Here is a 25666-nt window from a genome sequence, read left to right on the forward strand (position 1 = left end):
CACCACATCATTCTAGTAAGAAACCATTTGCTACAGATAGGAGGGTTTTAAAAAAATTAAAACAGTGTTTAAACTTTGAGAGAAACTAAGGGATATTTTCAACATTTCCTACTAAAACTGTTTTCTCTTATCAGAGAAGACTTTCTAAACTCCATCGTAACATACGTTTCAATACACCATTTTATTGTATTTTTGTTGTATTTTCCCCTAGCCAAATGTGCACGAGGAAACCGCTAGCAGACCTCAGGGTGGGCTAGCCAGTGAGCAGGAGGAAAAGCCATCTCTGGAAAGATGCGGTGTCTCAGCCAGAGGTCAGAGACGGAGCCCAGAATTGGGGCACAGACGACAGCTGGGCTCAAGGCTCTGCTGATCCTCTGGGGCTCTGCTGATCCTCTGGGGCTCTGCAAATGTGGCTGCGTGGGGGAACCTGCAGAGTGACAGCATGCCTCTGGTGTCACTCGTGAGCTTCAACTGCAACAAGCCAGAGAGGCGGCTTTCTGTGAGCTGCCCCAGTGCAAGATGGCAGGTGGTAAAGGCACGGCCCCGTCTCTGGCAGCCTGCGTAGCCAGCCGCGTTGCTGTCGTGCATGTGTGTGGTGCACCCTCAGCCTTGCTACTGGCCTGACCTGCAAACGGGAAAGCAGCAGCCGCATCCAAGGGTCTGGGACAGAGACACCCCCAGGTCTGGGGTGCACCAGGCCGGGCTCCTGCCGCCAGGAAGGACGAAGCCCCGGCTCAGCAGATTTGTAACAACCCTTCGCTACTTGGCAGACACCGGCATCAAGCTTTAAGCTTCGCAGTATTAAGTTCACCAACGCCAAAAAGAAACCTGTTCTGTACCAGGAAGACTACGGAGAAGAAGTAAACGACTCGTGAGACCCTATGGATTGGTTTCTGCCCGTAGCTTGTTTTCCCCACCAGAAATCAACAACAAAGCTATTTACGAGTGGTTACATGGGAACTGATGAAATTGCAGCAAACAATTTTATTGAAATAACAAGCCTGAGAGTAGTGTTCCACGAGGGGAAGTTCTGATGGGGGATTAAACTGCTCGGTTATCCTCAGACATATTTGCACACCGGGCATATTCTTGCAATACAATGCATGGCTTTATCCAGTGCACTTCCAAAAGGAGAGACGAATTTTATTTCCACCGGTGGAGGTGACCAAGAGCCTCCTTTTCTTGTGGTCCTGAAAAGAAAGAGAAGTATCAAATTGATTTTTTGATTACCAACAGTATTCAGTAGAGGAAAACGTTTTGCAATGTTGGAATTACAAAATCGATGCCAAAGAATTATTTATGGGCTTCTTTGAAGATAGGGTCAAGGCAGAAAACATACAGAAACAAGCTTCCTTTTGCTTTCGTTCCTTACCAGACTGTCCCAAGCATTCTCACTCAGTATTCGCGTGAGCTTTTTGAGCGCCCCCACGCCCTGATTTTAAGAGGCAACTCTCCCCAGACGGTTTTCCAGAAGGAACCGGAAAACACGGCCAGAAACAAGACGTTCTCTTTACTCGTCGTCTGACCCACTCCTGCCTTCTATGGGGAACTAAAGACCGTAAGAGCGTGGTTTCGTAAGGTGGAATGACAGGAGAGCACGCCATCATTGCAAAGAGTAGCACCCACTTGGCCTTTCCTAGCCCCTCCCTCTTCTGGTTCCAATAGAAAACTGAACCGTGAAGTGGGGAAAACGGTGCCCAGGAGACCAGCAAGCTGGACAGGCTCGCAAAGTCAGAGCAGAACTGTACCGCCAAGGGAGGAAGAGCAAGTGAGGTGGCCAAAAGCTGAATCGCTACCGTTGTTTCTTAATGACTGCAAGCTGGCTCTGTTCAGGGGAAGAGTGGGATTCTTTCCCCTTCTCAGACACTTTTTCAAGCATTTCATGAAGAAGTTTCGCACTTTTCTCATTTTGCTCAGCTATTGTCTTAGTCATTTTCTCCACCGCCTCCGGGCCGGAGCCGTGGCGTTTGCCGGGGCCCGTGTGGGGGCAGCCCATGCCGCTGGCGGCGGTGTCCCTACGGCCGGGCCGTGGCTTTGGCCTGTATGGGCGGAGGCGTGGCTTTCGCCGGGGCCTCTGGGCGGCGCAGCCGCCGTGGGCCTGGCCGATGCCGGGGCCGGTGGGGGGCAGCCGATGCCGCTCGGGCTGGTGTCGGGGCCGGTGGCGTTGTTTGTGCCCGTGTTGCGGCTTGGGCAGTCACCTGAGTTGTTTGAGTTTCTGCTGTAGCTTTCCGTGGGGGGGTTGTCTGAATTCCTACTGCAGCTTTCGGTGGCAGGGCTGCCCGAGTTTCTGCTGTCTTCGGCTTTGGCCCCGGGGTCTGAGTAGCAACATCACATGTCACATCATACTCACTCCTGCACCGATATTTAACAATAAACCAGCCCTGCAACACACTCGGGAAAACCGACAACAGGATCACGTACGAATGAAAGTAACCTTCACTCTCGAAACGGCCCGAAGGTTTCTCATCCCGATTCTGTTACTGTCGCTTTGGCATCATCACCGAAGGGCAAAGTCAACTTTCCCCAGGTACGACCAAGAGCGTAATGAGGAAAAGAATCCATCCCGAAAGTGTAATTAGGAAAAGCCTCCATCACGACATGCCCAAGATAGGCAGGCAGAACCGTTATCCAAGCAATTATTTTATACCTCTGAAGGCAAACCCACGCCAACGTGGCACGCTTAGACCACCGCGTCCAAACACAAACGAGAAACAGGCCATGCAATATATTTGACCGCTTAAACCCCACTGCATCCATTAACTTCATACAAAGCTCTCTAAAGGCACGATACCAGATTTCACGTAAGACCGACATGCTGTGAACTCTCTGTTCTCCCTGAACAAGCTGGAATTCAAACTATTCAGGCAATCTATCAGAGCTGCGTTCGTGCCCCACGTCGGGCGCCAATAAATCTGTCGTGGTTTTGGCCGAATTGGCCAATGGCCGGCGACAGATGCTCCCCCCCAACCTCTCGTACACGGAGAGGAGGAGGAGAGGTAGAGAGAGATTTACGAGCTTAGGAGAAACTAAACTGCTTTCATGAAATCCTAATAATAAAATAAAAAGGGAAAGAATGAAATAGATACAGTCCCTACAAAACTGGACGAAGCTCCCAGGATGACGTCACCGCACAAACCTCAAATCTCAAATTCTCCTAATTCCGAGTGTTCCTGCAGGCAGGCAGGTGACGTTACAGAAGGCCTAACATAGCCGTTTAAGACCAAATGCAAGTCTGCCATTCTGATTTGCAGTTCCAGTTCTCAACGTAAGCAGTTTGAGCAAACTCTATAAAACTGCAAGTGTAATCACGGTCTGTAAAGCCTTTAACTGGAAAAATCACTAACTACAGCCCACCTTACTCCATCAGTCCACGTGGGGTTCGAGTTCTCCTTCCTGGAAGATATTCTGCGTTCCTTTGCTCGTAGAGGAGGGCGAACTGATCATCCCGGAGATGCAGAGGGAGCTGCTAGGGGTGCGGTGCGAAGGCTGGGTCTGAGAAAGGACTCAGGAGGAAAAAAGACAAGATCCTGGGAGGGCACGTAGCCAGGACAGCTGACCCAAACTGACCAAAGGGATGTTCCATACCCTCTGCCGTCTGCTCAGCTACAAAAGCTAAGCGAGAGGAGGAGGGCTGGGGGGCATTCCTTATTACAACGCTTGTCTCTGAAAATTACTCTGAGGTGTAAAAAGCTCTCCGTCTCCTTCAGCTGCATCACATTCAACAATGTTTATTGACAGTCAAACAACATGCTGACTATGACTCTGGAGAATCCTAGCTGTATGGACGATCGCCCGATGGATGTCCTTCACTTTATCCTGGCGTTGCCGGTGCTGCTTCTGAGGTTGGTGACTTAAGCGCACTATCTTCCACCACCTACAGTTAAAAAAAAGCCTGTTAATGCAATAGTCATTACCAAACAGACTGACTTCACACTCACACAGATGAAACTGAGGACAGTGAAATGCCGCTTTTCCTTTCAGATCACTGCTGGGTGTAAAGTCAGAAACATACAGTGTACTCTCTGCTACCGATGACAGCCTCTGTGTTTAAGGGACGGAGAAGAGAGTGTTCAGTGTACGCCATCGCGTGCCCCGTTTCTGGTATTTCTGTTCCTGACTACGATTTGCCACCACTCCTGGACAAAGTGAGCAGTTTTACAATGCGAGCTGTAGCCACAACTGGCAGAAATCATCCCATTGCAGTACTTCCTGCACTGACGACAAATGCCCACACGGCGACCCACTCTGCATCTAACAGGGTAAAAGGCAGCGATGAGAGAAAAGCTGAAAGTTCCAGTCGGCAACACTTTGTCAAACTGGCCAGCCCTCACATCCGACAGCTCAACCCTGCACTTCAAGGAACCGCTTGGACTGCCTGAGACAGCACAGTATATTCTAAATAGCTCCACCTCGTCTTTTCCCGTTCCCTGTGCTGAGCAAGTATTCGTTCCTTCTAGATCCACGTGAAGATACTCGGGGTTTTACGGTGAGAACAAAAGCAGTAACCGTTACTTATTTCCAGGGACTCGGATGGTCGGGATAATTGAATCCACGTGTAAAGACCTTTGCCCAGCCCTCTAAGTTGCAGTGCTAGCCAACAACGGCAGAAGGAAGCAGCCCCTCAACAGCAGTCTCCATAGAATCAGCTTATTTTCTTGCCTCCCGCCTCGTCAAAACTTGCTAAAGCGATATATTATTAGCAACACGCCATGCTTCAAAACTAAAGTCAAGAAATACTAGTCTGCGTAAACTTTCCTTTTATGCTTACAAATCTACGAACAAGAAAGCAGTAAGCAGTTTGTCCTAAATTCAGTGAGGGCCCACAAGCCAAAACCAGGCGCTTACATCTACATCAGTACCCACCAGTTATAACGAAAGCAGAAACACCTTCACTGCACTGCTACGGGAATGACTGCGGAAGCTTTGTGACCTGCTGCCTTCTTCCCAACCCAAATTTTCCATTGACTCCCATGAGGGATTTGCGTATTCCCAAGTCCAGCCCCGTCTTCTCTACAGTGTTGTCCTAAATCCCAAAGCCGAGACGAGCTGAATAAGTGAATGCATCTAAGGTCTCTTCTTGTTCCTGTCTCTAGTGAGGGACTGGCGGGTGCTGTTGAAACCCAACTGCTTGCTCTCCTGTTTGGATCTCAACAGGTCCCATTTTAGAAACATCCTCAATTTTAGAAACATCCTGCTGAAGAAACAGCACGTTTAGCAGCTATAAAAACGACAGCATCTTTAAAATCCACCTTGTGAGAAACCGGTTTTCTCCTTCATTCCTGCCCAGGATTCTTTAATTCTGGACAATATTTTCGCCAGAAAATTTGGTCTTCGACGCACATTTCCTGCTTTAGCTTGTTTTCTTACTGGAGTTAATGGCTTTGGTCTTGAGACTGGAAAGCAAGAGGGGGAAAATTTCAGCCTGGTGTCATCCAAGTGACAGGGAATTCTCCCCTCTATTTCCCCCCGCTACAAGTTACCTTCTCTTGAGGCCAGTGCAGGCAAATGGTAAAGCTTGGCTCTCTCTACGGCCAGCTGCCTTTCAATTCGTGGAAGGATCTTGCCATATTGGGCTAATAGAGAATTTCTGGCAACTGCTCTGTCGGTCAAGCGATGATCGCCGTCGTTCTGATGAAGGAAAAGCGGAAAGCAAAAGCTTAACTAATTACAAGAAGTTCCTTGCACAGACCTCTCCGTGCTATTTCGCATTAGTGAGCAGATTTCCTCTACGGGTGTGGGAAAACACCTCCACTGCACAGAACAGCGGCAAGTTCTACCCATCCGCACACACCGATTTCACCTGGTACTTTTAGCAAAGTGGAAGGAAGACTGGAATAGCAACAGAGCCTACAACTTGAAGTTAAAACAATGCTGGCACTCTGCAGAACCTTCTTCTCATACGCCTGTTATCACCTGCAATTTTCTGATATCACCTGCAATTTGCAAACGACTTACTACATAGCAGGCTTTCCCTTGTTCTTCCTGAAATGCCAGTGCCCTGAATATACGGGACAACTGGAAATTACCCTGGACAACATGATGTGAAGATTAAAACAAGCAAGAAAAAGCGACCTACGCACACCACCTGGCCGCATGACAGTTTTCAAATGCAGGACCTACGACTTCCAAACCACCTTAGAAGTTTGAGTCACTGGAAAACTATGGTTCCAGAAAACAGCAAACGCGTCACAAATCCAGAACACAAGTTCACGCTTACCATAAGATTGACATTCATGGATTGATTCAGCTCTAGTGCTGCAATGTAGTTGGCACGCTGCAGATGGTAGACTAAAAGGAATTCTTGATTCTGAACACCAGCACTGGTCCTTAAAAACTTCTCCAAACACTCCTATGAGAAAAAAAAAATCATTCCAAAAATCTGTTATGGCTCTGCCTTTTCTCTTTTCAAAGAGACGATGAACATTTTTCCTTGCTCCCACTTACTTGTTCGGTGTCTGTGAAAGGCAGCTTCAGCAAGTCTTCCATCAGGCCCATCTCCCGGCACATTTCGTACATGTGTTTTAAGAGGTCTTCTAAGTTTGCCTGAGCGGCATGTTGGTGCAACAGACCCCAAGCCTCCACCATGCACCTGTAATTAATGTTTCAGACGTAAAGGCATGTTAATAGCATAACCAAAGAGATGCCCCAAGAGTCTTGTACTCAAAGTTTAAAGGAAACTTAGGGGATGATGATTCCTATTCTTTGTTCTCCATTTTCACAAGATTTGCGTGACAAAATGGTGGGGTGTATTTCTTTACCTATTGGAGAGCAACACAGTGAGGAGAAGCTGCACTTCCCCGCTGCTTGCCGTGGGTGGCCTCATCAGCTGGATGTATCTGAGGGCTTGCCCATGCTCCCCTTGGCACAGGAGGGACTGAATAATTCTCTTGTGCTGCCATGACGCGGTTTTGATTGTAGCGGGATGAAAGAGCAGGGCCAGTGAATTCTGTACAAGTTAGAGATCGGGTTTTAAAATCATTTTCTAGATTATAGCTTTGTACTGCCATGTATCTCTAACTCAACTCTACCATACTTACTTCGTAATCATTGTGATCTAGAAGCCAAAAACCTTCAACAAGCTTAACAAGTCCCCAAGGCATGCCAAAGGCAGTTGCAAAGGAGTCGACTGAAGTCTCTGTCTCACTCGGAAAGGAACGCTTGATATCCAGCAGCAAGTAAATTGTCTGACATCAGGTATCTCATTAAGGCTAATCAGTTTGTAAGACCAAAAGTTTATCACATTACCTTTAGAAAAACATAATGAAGTAAGAATATAAAAGTGGTAGGAAGCAGAAAATACATTCAAAACATTGGAGCATCCAACGCTCAATTATTACAGCAAATAAATTCCACAGTTGGGTTTTTCCCTCATGTCCAGCGTCTATAAAACAGTGTAAATTGTGGCATCCTTACAGTACAGCTCAGCTCCGAATGATTAAAACTGGATTTAAACCAGTATGCGGGTCACTCATTGGTAGCGTCATTTTCTCTTTCTGACGTCCGTTTTTAGGGACATCATCTAACGAGACAGCTCTGGGCTATAAGCGTTTCTAAGCCCCTTGCTCTCTAGGCTCCCCTCGCGGGTTAGGCAACAAACAGCAAAAGCAAGGCTGTGTATTTCAGCAGCTTAAAAATTAAGTTTCTGCCCCATGACTTTTCTCTTCTCCCTGTTGCTTATTCCGTGTGCCTGCACTTTCAACGGAACCAAAGCAAGCACTGTGAGCTGCGCTGGAAAACCCGTGATTTCAGCAAAAATCCGGTACTGGGAAACCACTCTTAGAAATCCTTTTGCTCTGAAACAGAAATTGTTTTATAACCCATCATGGGTGTTTTAGAAAATTTTAAACGGTGTTTAAATTTGGAGAAAAACTAAGGACATTTTATATCTTCAACCCTTATTACTAAAACTGTTTTCTCCCTATCGGAGAAGTCTTTTGCAACAAAACGTTTAAGAAAAAAGTCATCAAAAATCCACAGTACAAAGAAATAAAACAGCGCTTCTGTCTACAACTTAACGCTAAACTAAATGTTTTCACTTGCATCGTCTTTGAAGCATAAATGAAAAAATGTCATGAAACAGGTCGGCGACCAACACTGAAGAACATTTATGTGCATCCCCTGGAGGTGTAATAAAAATAACTAGAAAGGATACAATTGCGTGTTTGCAGTTTTCTTCAATGCTTTCTAGCAAATAGAGATCCAGCAGTGCCTGAAATGAAAAATTAAAAGTTCTGAAAAAACGCCTGTCTTCCCTAAATCATTGGCTTTTGGGTGGGGTTTGGCGGGGAGGGCGGCCGTTTGTTGTTGTTCTCAGTGAACAGGACACTCACATGCAAACTGGCAGGCGGGTATTTCCCAGTTCCTCCTGCATCTCTCCGCCACAGCTTCTCCACTTGGTCTCCTAACTGGGAAACCATTCCATCAACCATCAAGCAGTCCGAGTCCCATTTTCCTCTGGAACAAAAGGTAGCAAGGATTTGGACAGAGTTAAACACTAATTCCAGCCTCCCGGTGTAACGGCTTTCCTCCAGTCTTCTGCTGACTGCAGCCCTGCCCTTTCATCTCCCGATGGCACAAAGCAGAAAAAGGACACTAGCGGCTCTGTGCTTCGAAGGAACACACGAGCCTGTATGTAAGTTACTTGAGAAGTAAGCCAAGGAAGATGAACTTTGAAGTCAATACCTCCTACCCTGCAGCTTCCACCTTAACTCACCTTGCAGCCTCTTGGTCACAGTGCCATCGCCGAAGCTTGGTCAGCTCTTTATTCAGTTTTCAGTACAATTTCCAAAGAAAAACCTATTATCGGCTAATCCAAGGCATGCCGCCTATGTGCTAGGCAGCTAGTCCAGGAAAGAGAGCTGACGTTAGCAAGTGACTTCTATCCGACAGCCAGCAGAGTGCGAGGCGTGCCAACTCCATGTAACTCCAACCATCTTACGAAATCACACCACGTACTTGGGAGAAGGGGACTTAGGCCAATACAGTTATGACCCTCTATTACCAGTCAAGGACGGAGATGATTGTTTGTTAAAAAACACGCTTTCTTCTGCTTCCAAAACAATTGTTCTGTCAACACCCTGCTTTGCTGAACTGGAGGTGACTGATCCTGTCCTAATCACATGGCCTTTTTCAGTAGTCAGAAATTATACACATTAGCCAATGAATAAAGTAGACTCCCGAAAAATGATGATACCAACCAGTGGTACTAAGCAGAGGTAGATAGCACCGTTTTAACACAGGAAAGTAACCTCTCTGTTCAACAGAACACACGTGTCACTGAAGTCAAGAGTATTGCTGGCAGCGGCATTACGCATAGCCCATGCAACTGTTGAGATAAAAGCCATTCCCTTCCACTTCTGAATTTGCCGTGGAAGTGTTCTAGAGTCTTCCTCTAGCTCTTACCTTGATAAACGCTCAAGTTTCTGTCGCTGACCAGTATAGCAGCTCTCAATCAGAGGATAATTGTAGAAAGGTCTTGACAAACGCGTATCGTCATCTACAGGCAACAAAGTAGAAGCAAGTTAAAGCAGTCATATCACACTTGTAAACGAAAATTTTTGCCTAAAGAGACAGAAGATCGTACAAGCTAAGCATCAAGAAGCCTCCAACTCTGAAAGAAGCCAATCCTCTTTCTGCCTTTGCTAAAAGAACTCTAAGAGACAAGACTCAATTCCTTCTTGCCCCAAGTGCCGTTTCAAGGTTACAGTTCACGCAGCATTCACAACGTGTAGGGTAAGCTGAAGTTCACTATAAAAAAACCCACCCAGTTCTCAAAGGGAATGGTTTTAAAACCATTGTTTAAAACAATTGTTTGTGAGACAATTAAGGCTGACAATGGAATTTCTAATCCATCCAACTAAAGAAGGATTTCCAAGGTGTACTTTCTCCTCAAGCAACTGATAGAAAGTTCAAAACATGCAGGTAATGCTCTCACTCTAAAAACAAGCATTCCGGTACTTGTTGTTTAATACTACTTTGTTTAAAATCTCAAGTAGTTCAAGCTGTGGACACAAGCAGCGCCGTGACGTCAGGGGTCCATTGCTATTCCTAAAATCCACCCAGGAAAGAAACTGCCTGCCTCATTCTACGCCGTGTACTTGACAACCAGGCAAAATCTCAACTTCACCCACAGAACTTCAGCACACCCTGCCACTGAACCAGCACGACTTCTTCCTGACGAAACCGTTACAAAAACATGGCTAAGCATGCGTTCGTGGGAGTCACTCACTGGATGGTCGCCTTGCTACAAACGTATGACAGGTCACGCTTACCTAAACCCTCTGGAAGGAGACCGGATCGACAGAACCAGATGACCACTCGTGCATACAAAGAAATGAGGCCGGTTACCGCTTGCTTATTTGTCACGTCTGCAAAACCTGAAAAAAGGCAGGAGATGATTAGCGTTATGCAATTCTGTTCATTTTCACAAAACTCCCTTCATCCTACTAAACCAAAAGTATAAAAATAGCACATTAGAAATCTTTCTCTTTGCGTTTTTCATGCTGTATCGCTTTCTTATTTGAAGAAAAAACCCACTATCACCACCAAAACAAAAAGCAACCCCTATAAAGAACTAAACTCACTAAAGGCTAAAATAAAAAAAAAAAAACAAAACCCCAAAGCCTGAACTACTAAATGCACGCAGGAATAAGACATCTGTTTCTCACGTAGCAGAGATTCTTCTGATAGCAAAGGGATATTCTTTTCTTTTCTCAATAGGCCAAGAACCATTTCTAAGAGAAAAAGCTGTAGAAACTCAAGTAACTTACTTTGCATGTTACTCGTTTACGCTTCCTTCGTATTGTTTAGCAATTTGCAACACGGTGTCTGCATGCAACTAGAACTTGCTAGCTAAGAACTCAAAGGAATAATTTTCAGCAATACCACATTCGGTTGCTGTAATTTCAGCCCAGTTGCCTACAAAGCTTCTCTCTGGATGTAGCCTCCCCCACCCCCTTGCATGAGCTCCACCATAAACTGTTGCCCTGAACTCCATGCGTGTTTTGTGGTGGTCCCAAGCGCTCAGCTTTAAGCCCCTTCTCCCAGCTAAATGTGACTGTCTTCCAATCCTCAAAAACAACAAAAGCCCATGTTGCCACAATTCCAAATCTTAATAAAACATACCAAAGATTTTGTAGCACTACTACAAACCTTTTTCAGTAAGCTCTTGTGCTTCTGTGAGAAAACAGTTTAAGACCGTGCTAAGGTTGCTCAAAAGCAACTGGCAGCGCTGGAGAGACCGTAATGTCTGGGGGTCAATGAAGTTGCAAGAGCCATCAAACAGCGGAACACCTTTTCAAGAATAAATATTAAATCGTTAGCCGACAGAGCAATTCCAGAGTTTCAAGGCGCACTTCAAGGACCGCGTGCAATATCCTATAGCGGCGTATTACTGAGGAAGCTCAATCAGAAAGAACGACTTTAGGTTTGCAGAATGACTACACTAGTACTCACAGATTTGGTCAAATTCTTCCTTTGTAGAGATCACTTGGTTCCATGTCCACTCAAGAACAAACCGTAAATTACCAGCAGACCTTGGCTGCTCTTTAAACAAAGAGAACAAAAAAGAAATGAATCAACAGGCTCCAACTCAAAGAGGTACCACGTAAAAAAACAACGTTCCAAGTATTACCTTCAGATATCCAATGTTTAATGCATCCAGTCAGAAGTCCCACAGAACCTGTCTGGACAGCAGCTGACAATACTGCTTCCAGCTGCTCCTCCTAAACGTAACAGACAAACTCAAATGAGAATCTTACCTACTTGCACCATGTGAACCATCAACAGTAAATGTTTCTTTCTAACTGTATACTCATTCAGACATCACAAAGTCAATCAGGACACAGGCCAGGAATGCCACGTCCTTTCTCTTAATTCCAGCCACAGGCTGGACTGCTCACTGCTCTGAGGAACACATTAACACACTTCTCCTCTGACATTTCAACTTACTGCAGCCTAATTCTAATCTTTCTTCGCGTGCCTCTGCATTACAGTCTTCACGTACTGAGTTCCGACTTACTACGTCCAGAAACATCCTCTGCTAATACGCGTTACACATCTGTGCATATAAGTTTGCCATCAGGAACGCAGGAAGGGGACAGGACAAACACAACTGTGCAACGTTTGCATGGAAACAGTGAAGCTACGGCCAAGCAGCTTTCTAGACCATGAAGACATGAAGCAGTTCTGACACCCAAAACAGTACGTTGGAATTTTGTAACGTGACAGAAAAGAAGCAAAACATTTACATCCTAATGGTTTAAATGTTAGGCTCTTCAAATACTGTATTATAGTGTAGTGGTAATCCTTACAAGGATAAATCACAGGTATGCACAGACGCGCGATATTAAGTAGTAGCTTATCTCAGCTGGTGTTCTCGTACTTCTCTCAGGTGAGAGGACCCTTCATAAGTTTTTACTTTGGTTTTTGGGATGGGATTTGGTTGGTTGGGTGGGTTTTTTTAAACACATTCAAAAGTATCTTTCCCCTCTAGGCAAAATCATGACATTCAAAGCGACTTCTACACATGTAGAACACACACGTGATATTGCCATCTTTTTCTGAAAACTGGTTTCAGACAAGGAAACACACCATTGGCCAGCTTGCCAAGAAATTTCTTTGAGCTACCACACTGTGCAGAAGCGTTCATGTCCTAACACACGTCCACAAATGTGGTGACGAATGCAGGAGACAGGAAGAGGAGGGCAGCGGGAAGGCTGCTCTCCCCTTCCTGCTGATTGCTCCAGGGAAAGGTTGGTGCATGGCAAATGGAAAACCTATGGCAGGGGGAGTGAAGTCACTGTGGTGGCATAAAGCACAGAGAAGGTAGCGAGTGTCATGAGATAAAGGTGATTAAGGTGTTGCAGCTGCAAGAGGGCAGTCTCAGAGCAGCAAATTGGGCTACTGCAGCACAAGGCAGAGGCTACAGAGGTGAAGATCCGCCCGGAGAGGATGCAGAAAAGCCTACCGATGAAGGGAAAACGAGGGCAAGCCGTGAAGAAATTGCCAGGGAGAGCTGACAGCAGTAATCCTTTACCACAGCCCACTTCCTTGGAAGCAAATGATCACGTACAGTGACAGTGCAGCAAGCTGACGTCTGCAAGAGCTCGCATCCCAGGGAGACGCCCCCATCGTCGGCTACTGCACTGAACCACTGCTTTGAGAAACTGACAGGGATGGGGGTTACTCTGGGGGACACATGCGTTATGTTGGGCATGACCAGCACTGACTGCACGCTTCCTTGTGCGCATCTGTGTGTGGCACCGAATTAAGAGAGGGGTCTCTAAAGACAGATCTCTTAGGGCTGTTCCCAGTCAAAGTCACTACTTTGGATCTAAGGATACGGTTACTTCAGCTAGCTCAGGTCACGCCTGTATTTCAAATTGGAGTATCGTGTCTTGTAGCCCCTCCAGCCCTGTCAGACCAGATGGATGTATTTCCCCCTTGATTCCCTCATAGGCACTCACCTGACTCAAACTGGATGGCTGGACATCAACTGGTCTTGGAGACAGCAAGCCAGCTACAAGACACCTATTGTAGCTCTCCTGAATGGCTTCCCATATTGAAGGGCCAGATTTCTTCAAAAAATTCAAGGTCTGAAGCATCGATCGAAAACCACAGATTAAGACAGCATTGTTATTCCGTCACTACGCTTCTGGATAACCTCTAAAAGGAAGAATCTAAATGTTCACTGACACCGTCAGACAGCCTGAACCACTAAGATGCTTTAGGTTAGCAATCTGCGTAATTAAGTCTTTTCTACCTTCTCTGTCTATACACAGGCCTTGCTCTTTCCCTCAACACTGACACAAAATACATTCTATATAAGCTAAGCTAACATGCAACTTCACGCTTTGGAAGATCCTTTCCATGCCTGTTCGTATGGAAGCCGATTCATGTTGGAAACATTTAGTGAGCTGAAACTTCACTCAAAATTATCTGTCACAATCTGTGCCGTGGCTCAGAAGTTATAATTTGGCCGAGTTTGGGAGAAAACAAAATTTTCACTCCTCAAACAGTTATGTCATTTTTCATTTTCTCCATTCCCTCCTTTTTCAAGAGAATTGGGGATCAAAACTCTAACTCAAGACTATGCAGGCAGTTCGACTGAGGGGCAATAAAGAAGTAACACCTTTCCCCGCCTTCTACAGTGGTTTTGTTCTTGCTCCTGGAGCAACGTTGCATTCCTTTCTAGACGTTCAATCCCCGATCGTGCCTCAAGAGGAGACAACGGCAGTTGTACAGTCCCAAGAGGGGACCTAAAACATTACCATTTGCATACAACTGGCGACAGGATACAATTGCAACTATGCGTGTGGACGGGCAGGATGAGCATGAAACGGTCCCTAACACAGAAAGCAGTGCAACAGAAAACTTAGAAAAGCTACATCTCCTGCCACTCGCAATAAAGATACAGTAAAAGATCACCTCCTTCTGGAAGCCGGTGCAAGTCATGTGAACGACTCCGGAGGTCAGCAAGCACGTACCATCTGCAGAAACAGGGAACGTTTGACAACCTTCCGTACTCTCACAGTTATGGCATGACCACTTTACATTTTTTACACACCGGTATCTAGAAACATATAACTGAGTGCTTTGAGCTTCAGTTCACAGTCATTTCAGGCTATAACCAGCACCACTTCACCGGCTACATTACAAAAGCACCAAAACTCAGCCGGCTGTCAGCTATGTTTCACAATAGTAAATACCTTGTCAGTACAACGTGATCAGAGTTGGGTTTGGGGGGGACTGGGTGTTTTTTTGGTTTGGGTTGGGTTTTGAATGACAAACAATGACTGAACAAGAGAACCAATGAATGGCATTTGACCTCATTTTAAGCTTATCACTCTCAAAAGCAGTGAAATACCTACCAAAGTTATAGTTGCCTGGATGAAAAAACCGCTCAGGTGGTGGATAAGAAGGAGGAACTCCCCGACTTAGACTCCGCTCATGGACCAGAATATCCAAAAGGAGCTTCGGAGAAGTCACGCTCACTACGGTATCCAGCGACCACAGTGCAAAATAGGGGCACTCATGAGGGAATTCTTCCGGCCTTAAAGAAAACAAGCGCGTAAGCTAAATGCCGACATTCAAATGAATTATTGGCAGGCATATGGAAAACTACTGAAGAAAAATCTACCTTAGCGAATCTGGCATTTGAGCAGAATACCAGCGATTAATGTCAAATACACCCAGGTAAGTAGATGGTTTTCCCTGACCGTACGTATTCACTTGCCAACTGAAGACTGAGACACTGGTGTCAGGAGACGTGACTGTAAAAGACAAGACGTTGTTTCTGACTTGTAGAAAATACGATAGATCCGATAGTTTTAAAACACCACTTTCTATTTTGGCTTCATTCTCTTCTGTCACTCGTGAAACACAACACTTCCTAAGAGTGATTACAGTAATTACGGAATAGCAAACATCTCTGTGATAGGTTTCAGTCACACTGCCCCTTTTCCTTGTCCCCTCATCCAGATCACTGGTCAAGATACTAAAGAGAAGTGGCCCCACTGCAGTGCCCTGGGGAACAGCACTTGTGACGGGCTACCATCTGGATGCAGATGCGGACATCGGTTTGAAGAAGGGAAAAAATTCCGGTAACATTCCTAAGCAATGGAGAGTTTGAACTTCTTGTTCAAAGATGGCAGCTGGAGGAGTAAAACGACTGACCATCATCATACAAACGGCCCCACCATACATCGCGATAGCATGTCAGCAAGCATAAAATAAAACCCACTTTTTCCCTTAAAGAAGTCCCACATAACTTAAGCATCCATTTTTTCTTCGTAAATAATCCCAACAATCTAGTCTATGCAGCTAGGCAAGACTTTCAGACTGTGGGGACAGAACAGCATTCGTTGCTTAGGTTCCAAAAGCACTTCTTTTAAAATCACCAAACACGGACATCAGAACAAACCTTCATTTACGCTATCCTCTCCGTCAACGTCGCTGCGGAATTTTTCGACAATCTGGCAGCTGATTAATTTAGTACTCATCTGGCCTCTCAAGGGAAAGACTCCACCCGTGAGATCTAAACTGAACTTTTCGCCACGGTATTGCAAACCCTGGGGGCAAAATCAGAGAAGAGAGCAAAGGTCATTCTAAGATAAAAACATACATTATGGCTAAACATGAAAGACAGTCTAACAGAATAGGCTTATTATACTGTGTATTTCGCATGAGCCTATTTCTGATGGTAAATAGAAACTACGCCTGACATGCAAGAGAATGCAGTGTCAAATCGTAACGGGTAAGTTTGGCTGTAAAGGCTTTGCACTTTTTCAAAATTTAGAATTTCCCTAACATTCTTCAGATCTAAACATGTTTTGCAGAATTCCTTGCGACATCCAAGAATGTTCTTTATAAAAATAAATATATCGCTACAAAGAGATATCTAAAATGATGCAACACACATGCATGCAAAGCTCTTTGCTCCATGTCTTGATTGCAGAACTGATGAAGTTAGAGAAGCCCCAGCAGCTAAAGCTGTCAAGAGGTATTTTCTATGGGCACACCACCAGAGTGACCGTGCACCCCTCTCTAGTTACTGTGAGAACTTCATACTGATTAGCAATCTTCTTTCAAGTCACGTAAGCTATGACAGCTCCTCCTCTCATCTTGTCAGAGACTAACGGGTGAAATATCCCTCAGCTCCTCACCAAGCACAGCCAACAGCAAAAGGGAAAACCAGAAAGGACACGGGGTGCACGTGGCCAAGGCTTTTAGCATCACGAATTACTACACAGTAAACAAACTAATTTTGAGATACACAGAAACCCCGGCACGATTGTGTTGAACCTCTGATAGTGCCATTTTTTAAGTAAGCATGAAGTGAAATACTGTCTTTCCAAATACAGCATTCATTCAAACTGTCTACCATACAACACATGAATGGGTGTACTGGGGACAAATAGCAGCTCTATAATTAAAAAAAAAAAAAAAAAAAAGAGGGAAAAAGAAACCCAACCCACACAACCCATAAACTGATAACGCCACATTCTACCCAGGTTTCCTAAACTTGCAGAGCTCTGAAACGAACTGGCATGAAACCACACATTCCCGTATGATCTCATAGGATACATCTAATTCACCTAATCTGAGAAGAGGCGAGCTTTCTCTTAATGATTCCAGGAAGTGTTACAAATAAATATGAAGGTTGTCTAAAAAGAAAAATTAAATAATTAAAAAAAGTCTTTCATAACTAAAAAGAAAATGCTTCTGAAGCAAAGCAGTGCATTTTAAACTTTCCACGCCGGGCAAAGTCATTCTAAGGAACTCCATTGTATGGGAGATGTTAAGTAATGACTCCATTGACTAGCAAAACACAAAAACAAGTTTTCAAACGAGATGCACTGCTCAAACTCTGATATCAAAGTAGAGAGTGTATACTCTGCCCATCCGCAAGCATTGTGCAGAACGAGGGTAAAGATGCGCTCTACGATCGTGATTTGATGCACCAGATTTAGCAACTGCTGCGACAGTACAAAAAGGGTCTTTGGAAGCATTACTTAAACATACCTTTCTGTTTAATTACTTAAGCAGACTTAAACCAGCCTTGAAGGCAATGGAGACGAGAGTTTGACACGCATATAGAAAAACACAGTACCACATGTTCCATAAGTCCTATTTGTGACTTTTACCATGACACACAGTCAAAGAGGCACTGCTTCATAGCCTCAAACCTAATTCCTGGAACAAAAAGCACTGCTGTATTGAAAAAGTCTTTTGAGCTCCTATGAACTCTATCCAATGAACAAGGATCAACAGTAGATTCCTCCTTCTTTACTCAAACTTGGCCTAGCAAACGGGAGACACTTAAATTTTCTACCCCTGAAGATGGACAAGAAACTTGACTCAGACAGCCATGCAGGCAGACAGTCATGTAGTACTAACCAATCTGTGACTACAAGGAAGTGTTCTGAGACTAAAAGTATCCGCTGTGGAGCACAGGTCCCGCACATCAACAAAGATAAAGAGATAGCATCCAGCACGCGATGAATCCCTGGAAGATCCTTCTACTTGGTCACCGTGATAGATAATGCATTTTAAAGAAACACCACCTTTTCCAAACACCTAACCTCTATCTATGCAAAAGCAACAGTGGCAAATGAGGAAGCACCTTTCCTACACATAAGCAAAACACTCAAAATCTAAATTAATCCAAAAAAATCAAAAGGCACAGTCCCTACAAAAACAGAGTACCACGATACAAGAGTCACCCCTGTTTCGTTCCATAGCTATTGAGAATATGCAAGAGAAAGTACCAAATCAGGAGGAAAGACTTGCTCTGAACCAAGATTACTGTCCCCTCAAAAAGATTTTGGAAGACTTCCAGGTGTACAACTGAATGGAATTACACATCTAACAGATGCGCCTTGTCTCTGTTAGCTATCTGAGATACAATGATACCTCACATCTGTATTTTAAACGCATCCTCCTTGGAGCCAGATCTAACATTTAGGTACACTCTTCTGACCAAATTACATATTTTCCTGGCTTTAAGAGTAGATTGAATAGGTCACCCAGCCAAAAAGAAGAACGAGTTATCTTTACAGCTACTAAGTGTCAGGATCAACACTGAAGAGACACTGTAGGTGCATTTCATGTGAGAAGTCCGGCTGACAAAGCTCTAAGGGAAACCAAGAATATAAAACTGAAGATCAGCAAAGGCTAGAGTATGACTGTATTTTAAGAAAGGGAGAGAGACAGAAGCTTATTCAAGTCCGAAGCTTGGTTAAACCAAGCGATTCAAGGCCCAATCTTCTCTTCCTACATGCCATTCATTTGGTATTTCAGAATAATTTTATTTGCAAAAGCCGCGTCCTCTTCAGGAATTTCATTTATACGGGCTCTTTGCAGATGAATCTAGCTGGGACACACGACACTGCAGTATAAAATGGTACGCCTTCTTTCCAAAAGGTATGGACAAAGGCCGTGCCCAAGAAGACTCAGCAAAACATGATTATTTTTTCAGCCAGCTCTGAAGTTTGATGGTAAATCTCACCCCTGTAACTCAACTGATACTCCCTTAGAGAAAATTACTATTGTCTGCTTTTCCCACGCATGCACCTCTTACCTCATACATGACTTGTCCTGAGGCCACGCGTTTTCTGTCACCAAACGCTAACTGCAGCAGGTGTAAACTCACCACATCACCTTCACTGAAAAAGGGATAAATTATGAAATTTGGTTACAAAGCTGCTTTATAGTCCTCATCGTCGTGTTAGTAGACCTGGACGTTTTCTTAATAGCATGCTCCTGCTGAAAAGAAAACCACCTCTTCCCAAAACATGATCACCGGCCACATTTAGCCACTGAAACATGAAGGAGGGCGTTTTGACACTAACAGCTTCAGGCTGCACTGGCTCACCAAGGCTCCACAGACTGCTGACGCTGGCACAAGGCCATCGGCAATACTGTCACCGCCGCCTTTAGGGGCGGCAGGCTGTTGTGTGGGCACGTCTGGTGTTCTAGATCTGCAGCCTCAACTGCTCCTAGTGGTATTTTAATACCACGGTGTGACTATCAAACAAATGATGAAGCGGTCATCGAGGAACAAAAGCAAACCATTTGAGAATGCGAGCAGAAGAATATGGCCACTGTTGCTGTGCCTTCTGACAGAAGGCAGGAACTAGTAGGTCCCTCTTCACGTCTGGTAAATCCTGTAAAAATTGCATTCTAAGTTTAACACCTTCCGTACCGGAAAGAATCGCAGACACACAACAAATACACATGTTCAACTGTATGGGAACAAATATCCTTAAAAAAAAAAAGAAATAATTCAGTGGCTGATAGTTAAAGTTTTTATTCACCTTTCCTGCGTAGACTGAACAGCCCACAAGTAGCAACAATTGCGAGGATCATTCTCAGGCTCTTGAAAAGTGACAGCATAGACAGGAATCCTCCCTCCTTCAAGCTGAGAGTGGTGCCTACAGGTTTAGGGGAAAAAAAAAGCAAAACGAAAAAGAAAACAAAAGGTGAGCCTAGTGGCCCAAACACAGGTAGTTTCTCGTTTCTTGGACTACGTCAAGCATTGTTCTTCCTGACTTCTGAACCTTACTTGTACCTCCACACTCTACTCTTGCCACCTAATTATTCCTCCACTGTCTATTTATGCATCCAACAGCTTCTGGGGAGTCAGTGCAGATCTGCTGAAGGGAATCCCAACCAGAAGTTAGCCAAATATTTCAGGTGAGATTGCTCTTTCGGCCAAAGCTGACATGCAGGAAAGAATACATTTTTCAGGCACAGGTCAGCTATTGAGTTTTCATGTCTCACTAGTTTCACCCTGGACACTTTAGAGAATATCGGCACCAAAATCACATCACTGACATACTTCAGCCTTTCAATGGATGCCCCAGTTGCAGTAACTGGTTCTGAAAACCCCAGGAAGCATGCTTCCCACAATTCCTCAATCCACAGGCACAATAAGGAAAACAATCCTAGTCCACTGGGGAGAAGGCGGACCACTTGATCCAGGTATGACTGAAAAGTTATGTCAGAAGAGGATTTCTGAACGTGCCAAGATTATACTCATACTCATGTCAGTCCCTGAAAAAGTTCTCTTTACATCCACATACTTCCTTAAGCAACAAATCGAGAGCCCCGCACCTCCAGGCATGGCCAAGTGTAAAGGCCTACTTACTCTCTCTTCAAAGTTTTCATATTCCAGAGCGACAGGTAGCCATCCGAGAAACCCACAACGAGCTGGTTGCTTCTGCTTACGTAGCACAGGGCTGATACTGCTGTTCCGGAAGCATTTTGTAGTTGAAAACAGAGATGTCTCCCTTCGCTGGTCACAGTTTCTCTTCTTTGTGCAACTTCAGCAGGATTTTTAGTGACAACTTCTAGATCTACACACACAAAACCAAGCAATAAATGAATACGTTATGCCATTTAGGCTGCATTTTAGGCACTGACGTGACAACCCCTATCATCTAATGCTACCGTGCCAGGCAAAATAGCCATTTATGCAACACTTTTTTTTGCCATTTCCATTATGTATGTCTTTGAACAACATAAGAACTCTCGGATCAGAGAAGTATTCTCACTCACGTTTGAAAGCTAGGTAAAAGCGTAACCTTCATAGACAAATTCTTCCTGGACTCTGAAAATCAGGAGTTTGTGCCTCGTGATGAAACTGTTTGAAGTGGCACCAATTGCTGAAGCTGCTGTTGTAATAGCCAAAACGGTGTATGCAATCTGAGTACACCTATTTGAGATTTCATTCATCCAAATGCATGGGTGTTGGTAAGTGGGGTTTATTTTAAAAAACAAGCCCAAAATTTGCCCCAAGTCAATTAACACAAGCAGAAGAGCATTCCCGGGAAACAGGGCTCCTCCAACACAACTTCCTACCAGGCGGCCGCACCGGCTCACGTGGCAAAATTCCTACACCTCTCTGGCAAGAATCATAGTGGCACAGGGATCTTGGCGGGAGGGGGCATTTACAACACTGCGAGGAGCAGTCAGACGCTCCCAGGTTTAATCAGGTCAGGACTATACGATGTCAAACTGCCACCTGTAACCAGTCGTCAGAAATGTCTGACACAAGGGTCTTCAAAGTGGGATGCATACTGTTTCGTTAGAAGACAGAAGTTTTCTTGCGTTTAAATTCATGTGGAAAAACTGCAGGCTTACCCAATGCTTCGATATCGTTCTGAGTGCAGGAGCAATCATCCAAACTAAGGTCAACCAGAAGCAGATGGCCAGCATCTGTAGCCACTGCTGCCACCCCAAAGAGCCATCGCAGACTCTGATGGAGGTGCTGAGTGCTCACGCTGGGTCCTCCGTGATTCGCTATGGGTTCTATAGCGGTTACCTACAGGAAAACTACAAGTTACTATTTGAGCTCTTTGACAAGCTCAATAGAAAAAGTAAATACAGGAGCATCAAAGCATTGTTTGCAATTAGATCAAGAAAAGAGACAAAGACAAAAAAGCCCCGTACAAAAACCTGTTACTGCCTTCCATTTACTAGATTTCCTGCGGGTAAGTGACTTAACTTCAACTTACATGGGGCATTCTATTAGTACAGCTTAGCAATTTCCATTTCCTACTTCGCAGTAATTAACTGGAGGAAAACACAGAAAATCAGTTATACGCAAGAAACTTTATCGTATTCAAGGGGCTTAAGACAGACAAACACAACTACATCAAGGTCTCCCACCGCTCACAGCCCACCAGCACCGCGATACAGTCTATGCCTTCTTTGACAAACGGGCGTTAGGATAAATCAGGGCTCGAGAGTCAGACGAGGCAGCGGCCAAGTTGCATGGGAGACACACCATTTCCATGGGAGCGAAACGTATTTAGAAAGCGTTGAAGGGAGAGACCAGCTTAGTAAAATTCACACTAGTCCGCATTTAGAAGAAAAGTAACAACCACATAAAGGAAAAGAAGCTTTAAATGCACACCAGCGCTTTCACGAATGTTGAGAAAAATGTTAAAAGCCAGCCTAAAGCAGCAGCTTCTCAGATAAAAAGGTGACTCCACCTAAAGGAGGAAGCGCACACTGCTCTCTCACGTGCCCAGCAGTCTGCACGCAACTGTCTCACAAGGCGAAGACAGACCTTTCAGCACACGTTGCAGCACATCCCAGGACAACACTGACTGCTAGAGCAGAGACACGAGCACACAGAGACTCCTGCGCTAAAGCTGCACGTATTTCTCTCTCTCAGTCACCCCAATACGAATGCTTACTACTAGTCATCACACTGTAGCATTACAAACAAACAAAACTCCACCTGTATTCTAGCAAGTCAAACCAAAGCAGCTGATGGAAAGCTGGCTAAGAAGTTAGTTAGTTAGTTAGTTAGTTAGTTGTTGCAGATTCTAAGATGATAAAAATGAATCTTGATGTTCTATTGACTGCCACCGATTCTTGTTTACATTAAGATAAGAGGCTAGGGGACACACATCATTTGAGTTTCTGGGTTACAGAAGACAGAAAACATCAGCAACATTACACCAGTGTGTCCCATCTACACAAACACACTAGTCAGAGAGCAGAGATTCAAGGACTGCAGGCTGAAAGGTGACCTCCCAACAATCTGTCAGATAACTCACTAGAGGCTCTTTTTTCCTCTCCTAAGTCAACAGAAAAATGTGTTCTCCTCAGCCTGCTTGCTAGGCTGAGATTCAAGGCAATGTGTCGAAGCCACTTACAGCACAACTATGGAATTCTGAGCCATATTAAAGACGGTATTTCTGATGGAAATCAAGCAATTAGGGCCAAAAAAAGGTGCTTTTCAATGCCTTTTTGCAGAAGGAGAGAATCAGGTAACTCTGTGCTCTACAATAAAACCAGAAAACTTGTTTTACTCTCAGTAAACTCCAACAATAATGGCACATTAAGCCCAAGATTTTACAGCAACACCGTCTTGACTGGATACTCTCAAGTGACAGGATGTTAACGCGCGATAGAAAAAATACCTCCTACAAAGAGACGCTCCAAAGCTTGTCCTAAAACAGGCCTACGCAGCACCTAACAACATCAAAGCTTCGTTTCTCCAATTAAAAAGTACCTACCCTCCCGGGAAGAACAACTGCTTTAACCACTCTTGAGAGTCCAAGGTCGTACAGACAGAGAACACTTCCCTCTGCGTCTTCCAACCCAACCAGCAGTCCAGTTCTCTTCTCCCAGGAAAACTCCTTCACCACACGAACAGTGGGAGGCTGTTCATTGACTCCACTGAAACGGTACGCAGAGAGCCGCTCTCCTGTCACACAGTTCACCACCTCAAGGTGAGGACCACGTGCCAACCACGCCAGGCCGTTTCTCCCTGTGAGAGAAAAGAAAGAGGACTGAAGCAAATGTCCAACGGAAGACTGAAAACAGCTGAAAAAAAATCACAGTGCCTGCCCCTTTCCTTCAATAAACGTACCTAGCAGAGGAAGACCGACCTACCTCATTCTAGTCAATGATTCAAAATCACCCGTTGAAATCCCCAAGCAATCCCTCCTAAAATTAACCACCTTGTTATTTTGCATTTGTACTTGTCATTCCCGCACCGAAGAATCTGGGTTGTTTGCGATAAAGATGACAAGGTCCTGATCGACAGCCTTTATACCATATTCGCCTTGGTTTTGCTAGAAATGATCTAAACGCATATGGGAATACAAGTCTTAGAGCGTAGAGGAAGAATCGGAGGCATTTTGTTTCACTGAACTACTGCCAGCCCAAAGGAAGTATGAGCTCAATTCCTGCATTTACACTCAGGTAGATAGATTCCACCTGGTCTTAACAGAAGCCTAGACCTCCAGATAGGCACCCAGCTCTACTGTCACATCACCTGGAAAGTCCACTTCAAAGTTTAACTATACTCACGTTTTAATATTAGCATTTGTCATCGCTGAAGCACCCTTTTTGTTCTCTCTCTCTAAACAGGATGCCTCTTAACAGCACCAACCTGACACAGCTGATACGATGACCTGAGGCTTCAGGTAGCCTCCAGGCAAGAACAGCTTTATACCGAGACCAAATTTAAAGGAAAATGCTCACCTCCAGAAAACCTCCCGCACAGCACAGAGCCGAGGGTTCCCTCATCTTCCCCAAGTGCCTGAAGAGTCACCTCTGGAAACTGCAGCAGACTGCTCGTTACCTCAGCTGTTAGGTCTTGCATTCTTCGCTGTAAATACAGGAAAAAATTGCACAACTAGACTCACGTCAGCCAGAACTATTCTTGAGAGTGACAGAAGTTTCATCAGTATGCAGTGAAAAATCCCCTAGACATCACCTCTAGCTCTTTTCCTTGCAAATAATGGCACTCGGGAGACTTTTTGCTCTCCCAGCAGAGCAAAAGGAGAATCCTTTGCTTTTCTGATGCCTGTGAGATCACCAACAAAAAGTGACCCAGACGTATCCACAGAGAAATAACAGGAAAAAGCCCAATACACTGAGTTCAAGTCTACTCACACAGGTTCGGAAGATGGGAGCTGAGAAAAATCAGATTTTAAAAAGCTTCTCAGTAACAGGTACAACTTTCCATTTGTCCTTTCCCTTGATTTCGTACTTTACCCTTTGTTACTTATTGTCAGTTGTCTTCTAGCAGCCAAAATTACCATTGGCCTTCACCTTAGGTACTTATGACTTCCAAACTATTTCCAAAGAAAGGAGCGTACCACGAGTCACAGGCTGAGGATAGATTTTTGCATTAAAAAGCTCCAAGAAGAATAAACATGGAGAAATTACATGTTCAAGCAGAATCACATTCAGCCAAGTCAGGGTTCAGGGACGTCAGTTTTGACTGACGGTAGTACCTGAAAATCCGTTTCAAGGGCCAACAATGCAATGGGCTTACTGACGAAAAAGCTAAAAATATGGCCAGCCGCAGCTGAAGAGATGGTTTCACAAAACATGCTGACTTCCCTGCCACCAAAAGAGAGGACTTGCCGCCGCCTCCCATCTCTCCATCTGCTCCTTTGTTCTACTACCGTACTCCTGTGGCTCACCTCGCACTGCCTTAACAGTGCCTTAGAGCACTTTAGGAGCCAAGTTCACTCCCTGAGCAGGCAGGAAACTCACCCAGAAAAGCAGGTGGTGTTCCACCAGCTTCGAGAGCTCAACTGCCTTGCAGAGACAACCAGCAAGCATAAGAGGTGGCACAAGGAAGGAGGCAGGACCACGCATCGGGAAGAAGGAGAGGGAATTTGTCCATCTC

The 25666-nt window shown here is 44.9% G+C and overlaps 1 protein-coding gene across 1 annotated transcript; it reads right to left on the reverse strand.

Annotated features, from left to right (window-relative positions):
* Nucleotides 1-5268: 5268 nt before the first annotated feature.
* On the reverse strand, nucleotides 5269-24628 carry LOC134513821 (protein ELYS-like; the record flags this gene model as incomplete). Its single annotated transcript, XM_063330994.1, has 24 exons — nucleotides 24508-24628; nucleotides 23535-23788; nucleotides 21646-21826; nucleotides 20651-20858; nucleotides 19818-19934; nucleotides 19082-19166; nucleotides 15923-16070; nucleotides 15140-15272; nucleotides 14871-15052; nucleotides 14428-14489; nucleotides 13467-13595; nucleotides 11633-11723; nucleotides 11455-11544; nucleotides 11152-11292; nucleotides 10272-10376; nucleotides 9403-9496; nucleotides 8331-8454; nucleotides 8153-8209; nucleotides 7038-7184; nucleotides 6759-6946; nucleotides 6445-6589; nucleotides 6218-6349; nucleotides 5481-5628; nucleotides 5269-5393 (listed from the first exon to the last, which is right to left on the reverse strand). Coding segments are annotated over exons 1-24 (3207 nt in total), but the record flags the coding sequence as incomplete, so codon positions are not given.
* Nucleotides 24629-25666: the final 1038 nt, after the last annotated feature.

This window comes from Chroicocephalus ridibundus, chromosome 3 (assembly GCF_963924245.1).
Source record: "Chroicocephalus ridibundus chromosome 3, bChrRid1.1, whole genome shotgun sequence".
NCBI classification, from domain to species: Eukaryota; Metazoa; Chordata; class Aves; order Charadriiformes; family Laridae; genus Chroicocephalus; species Chroicocephalus ridibundus.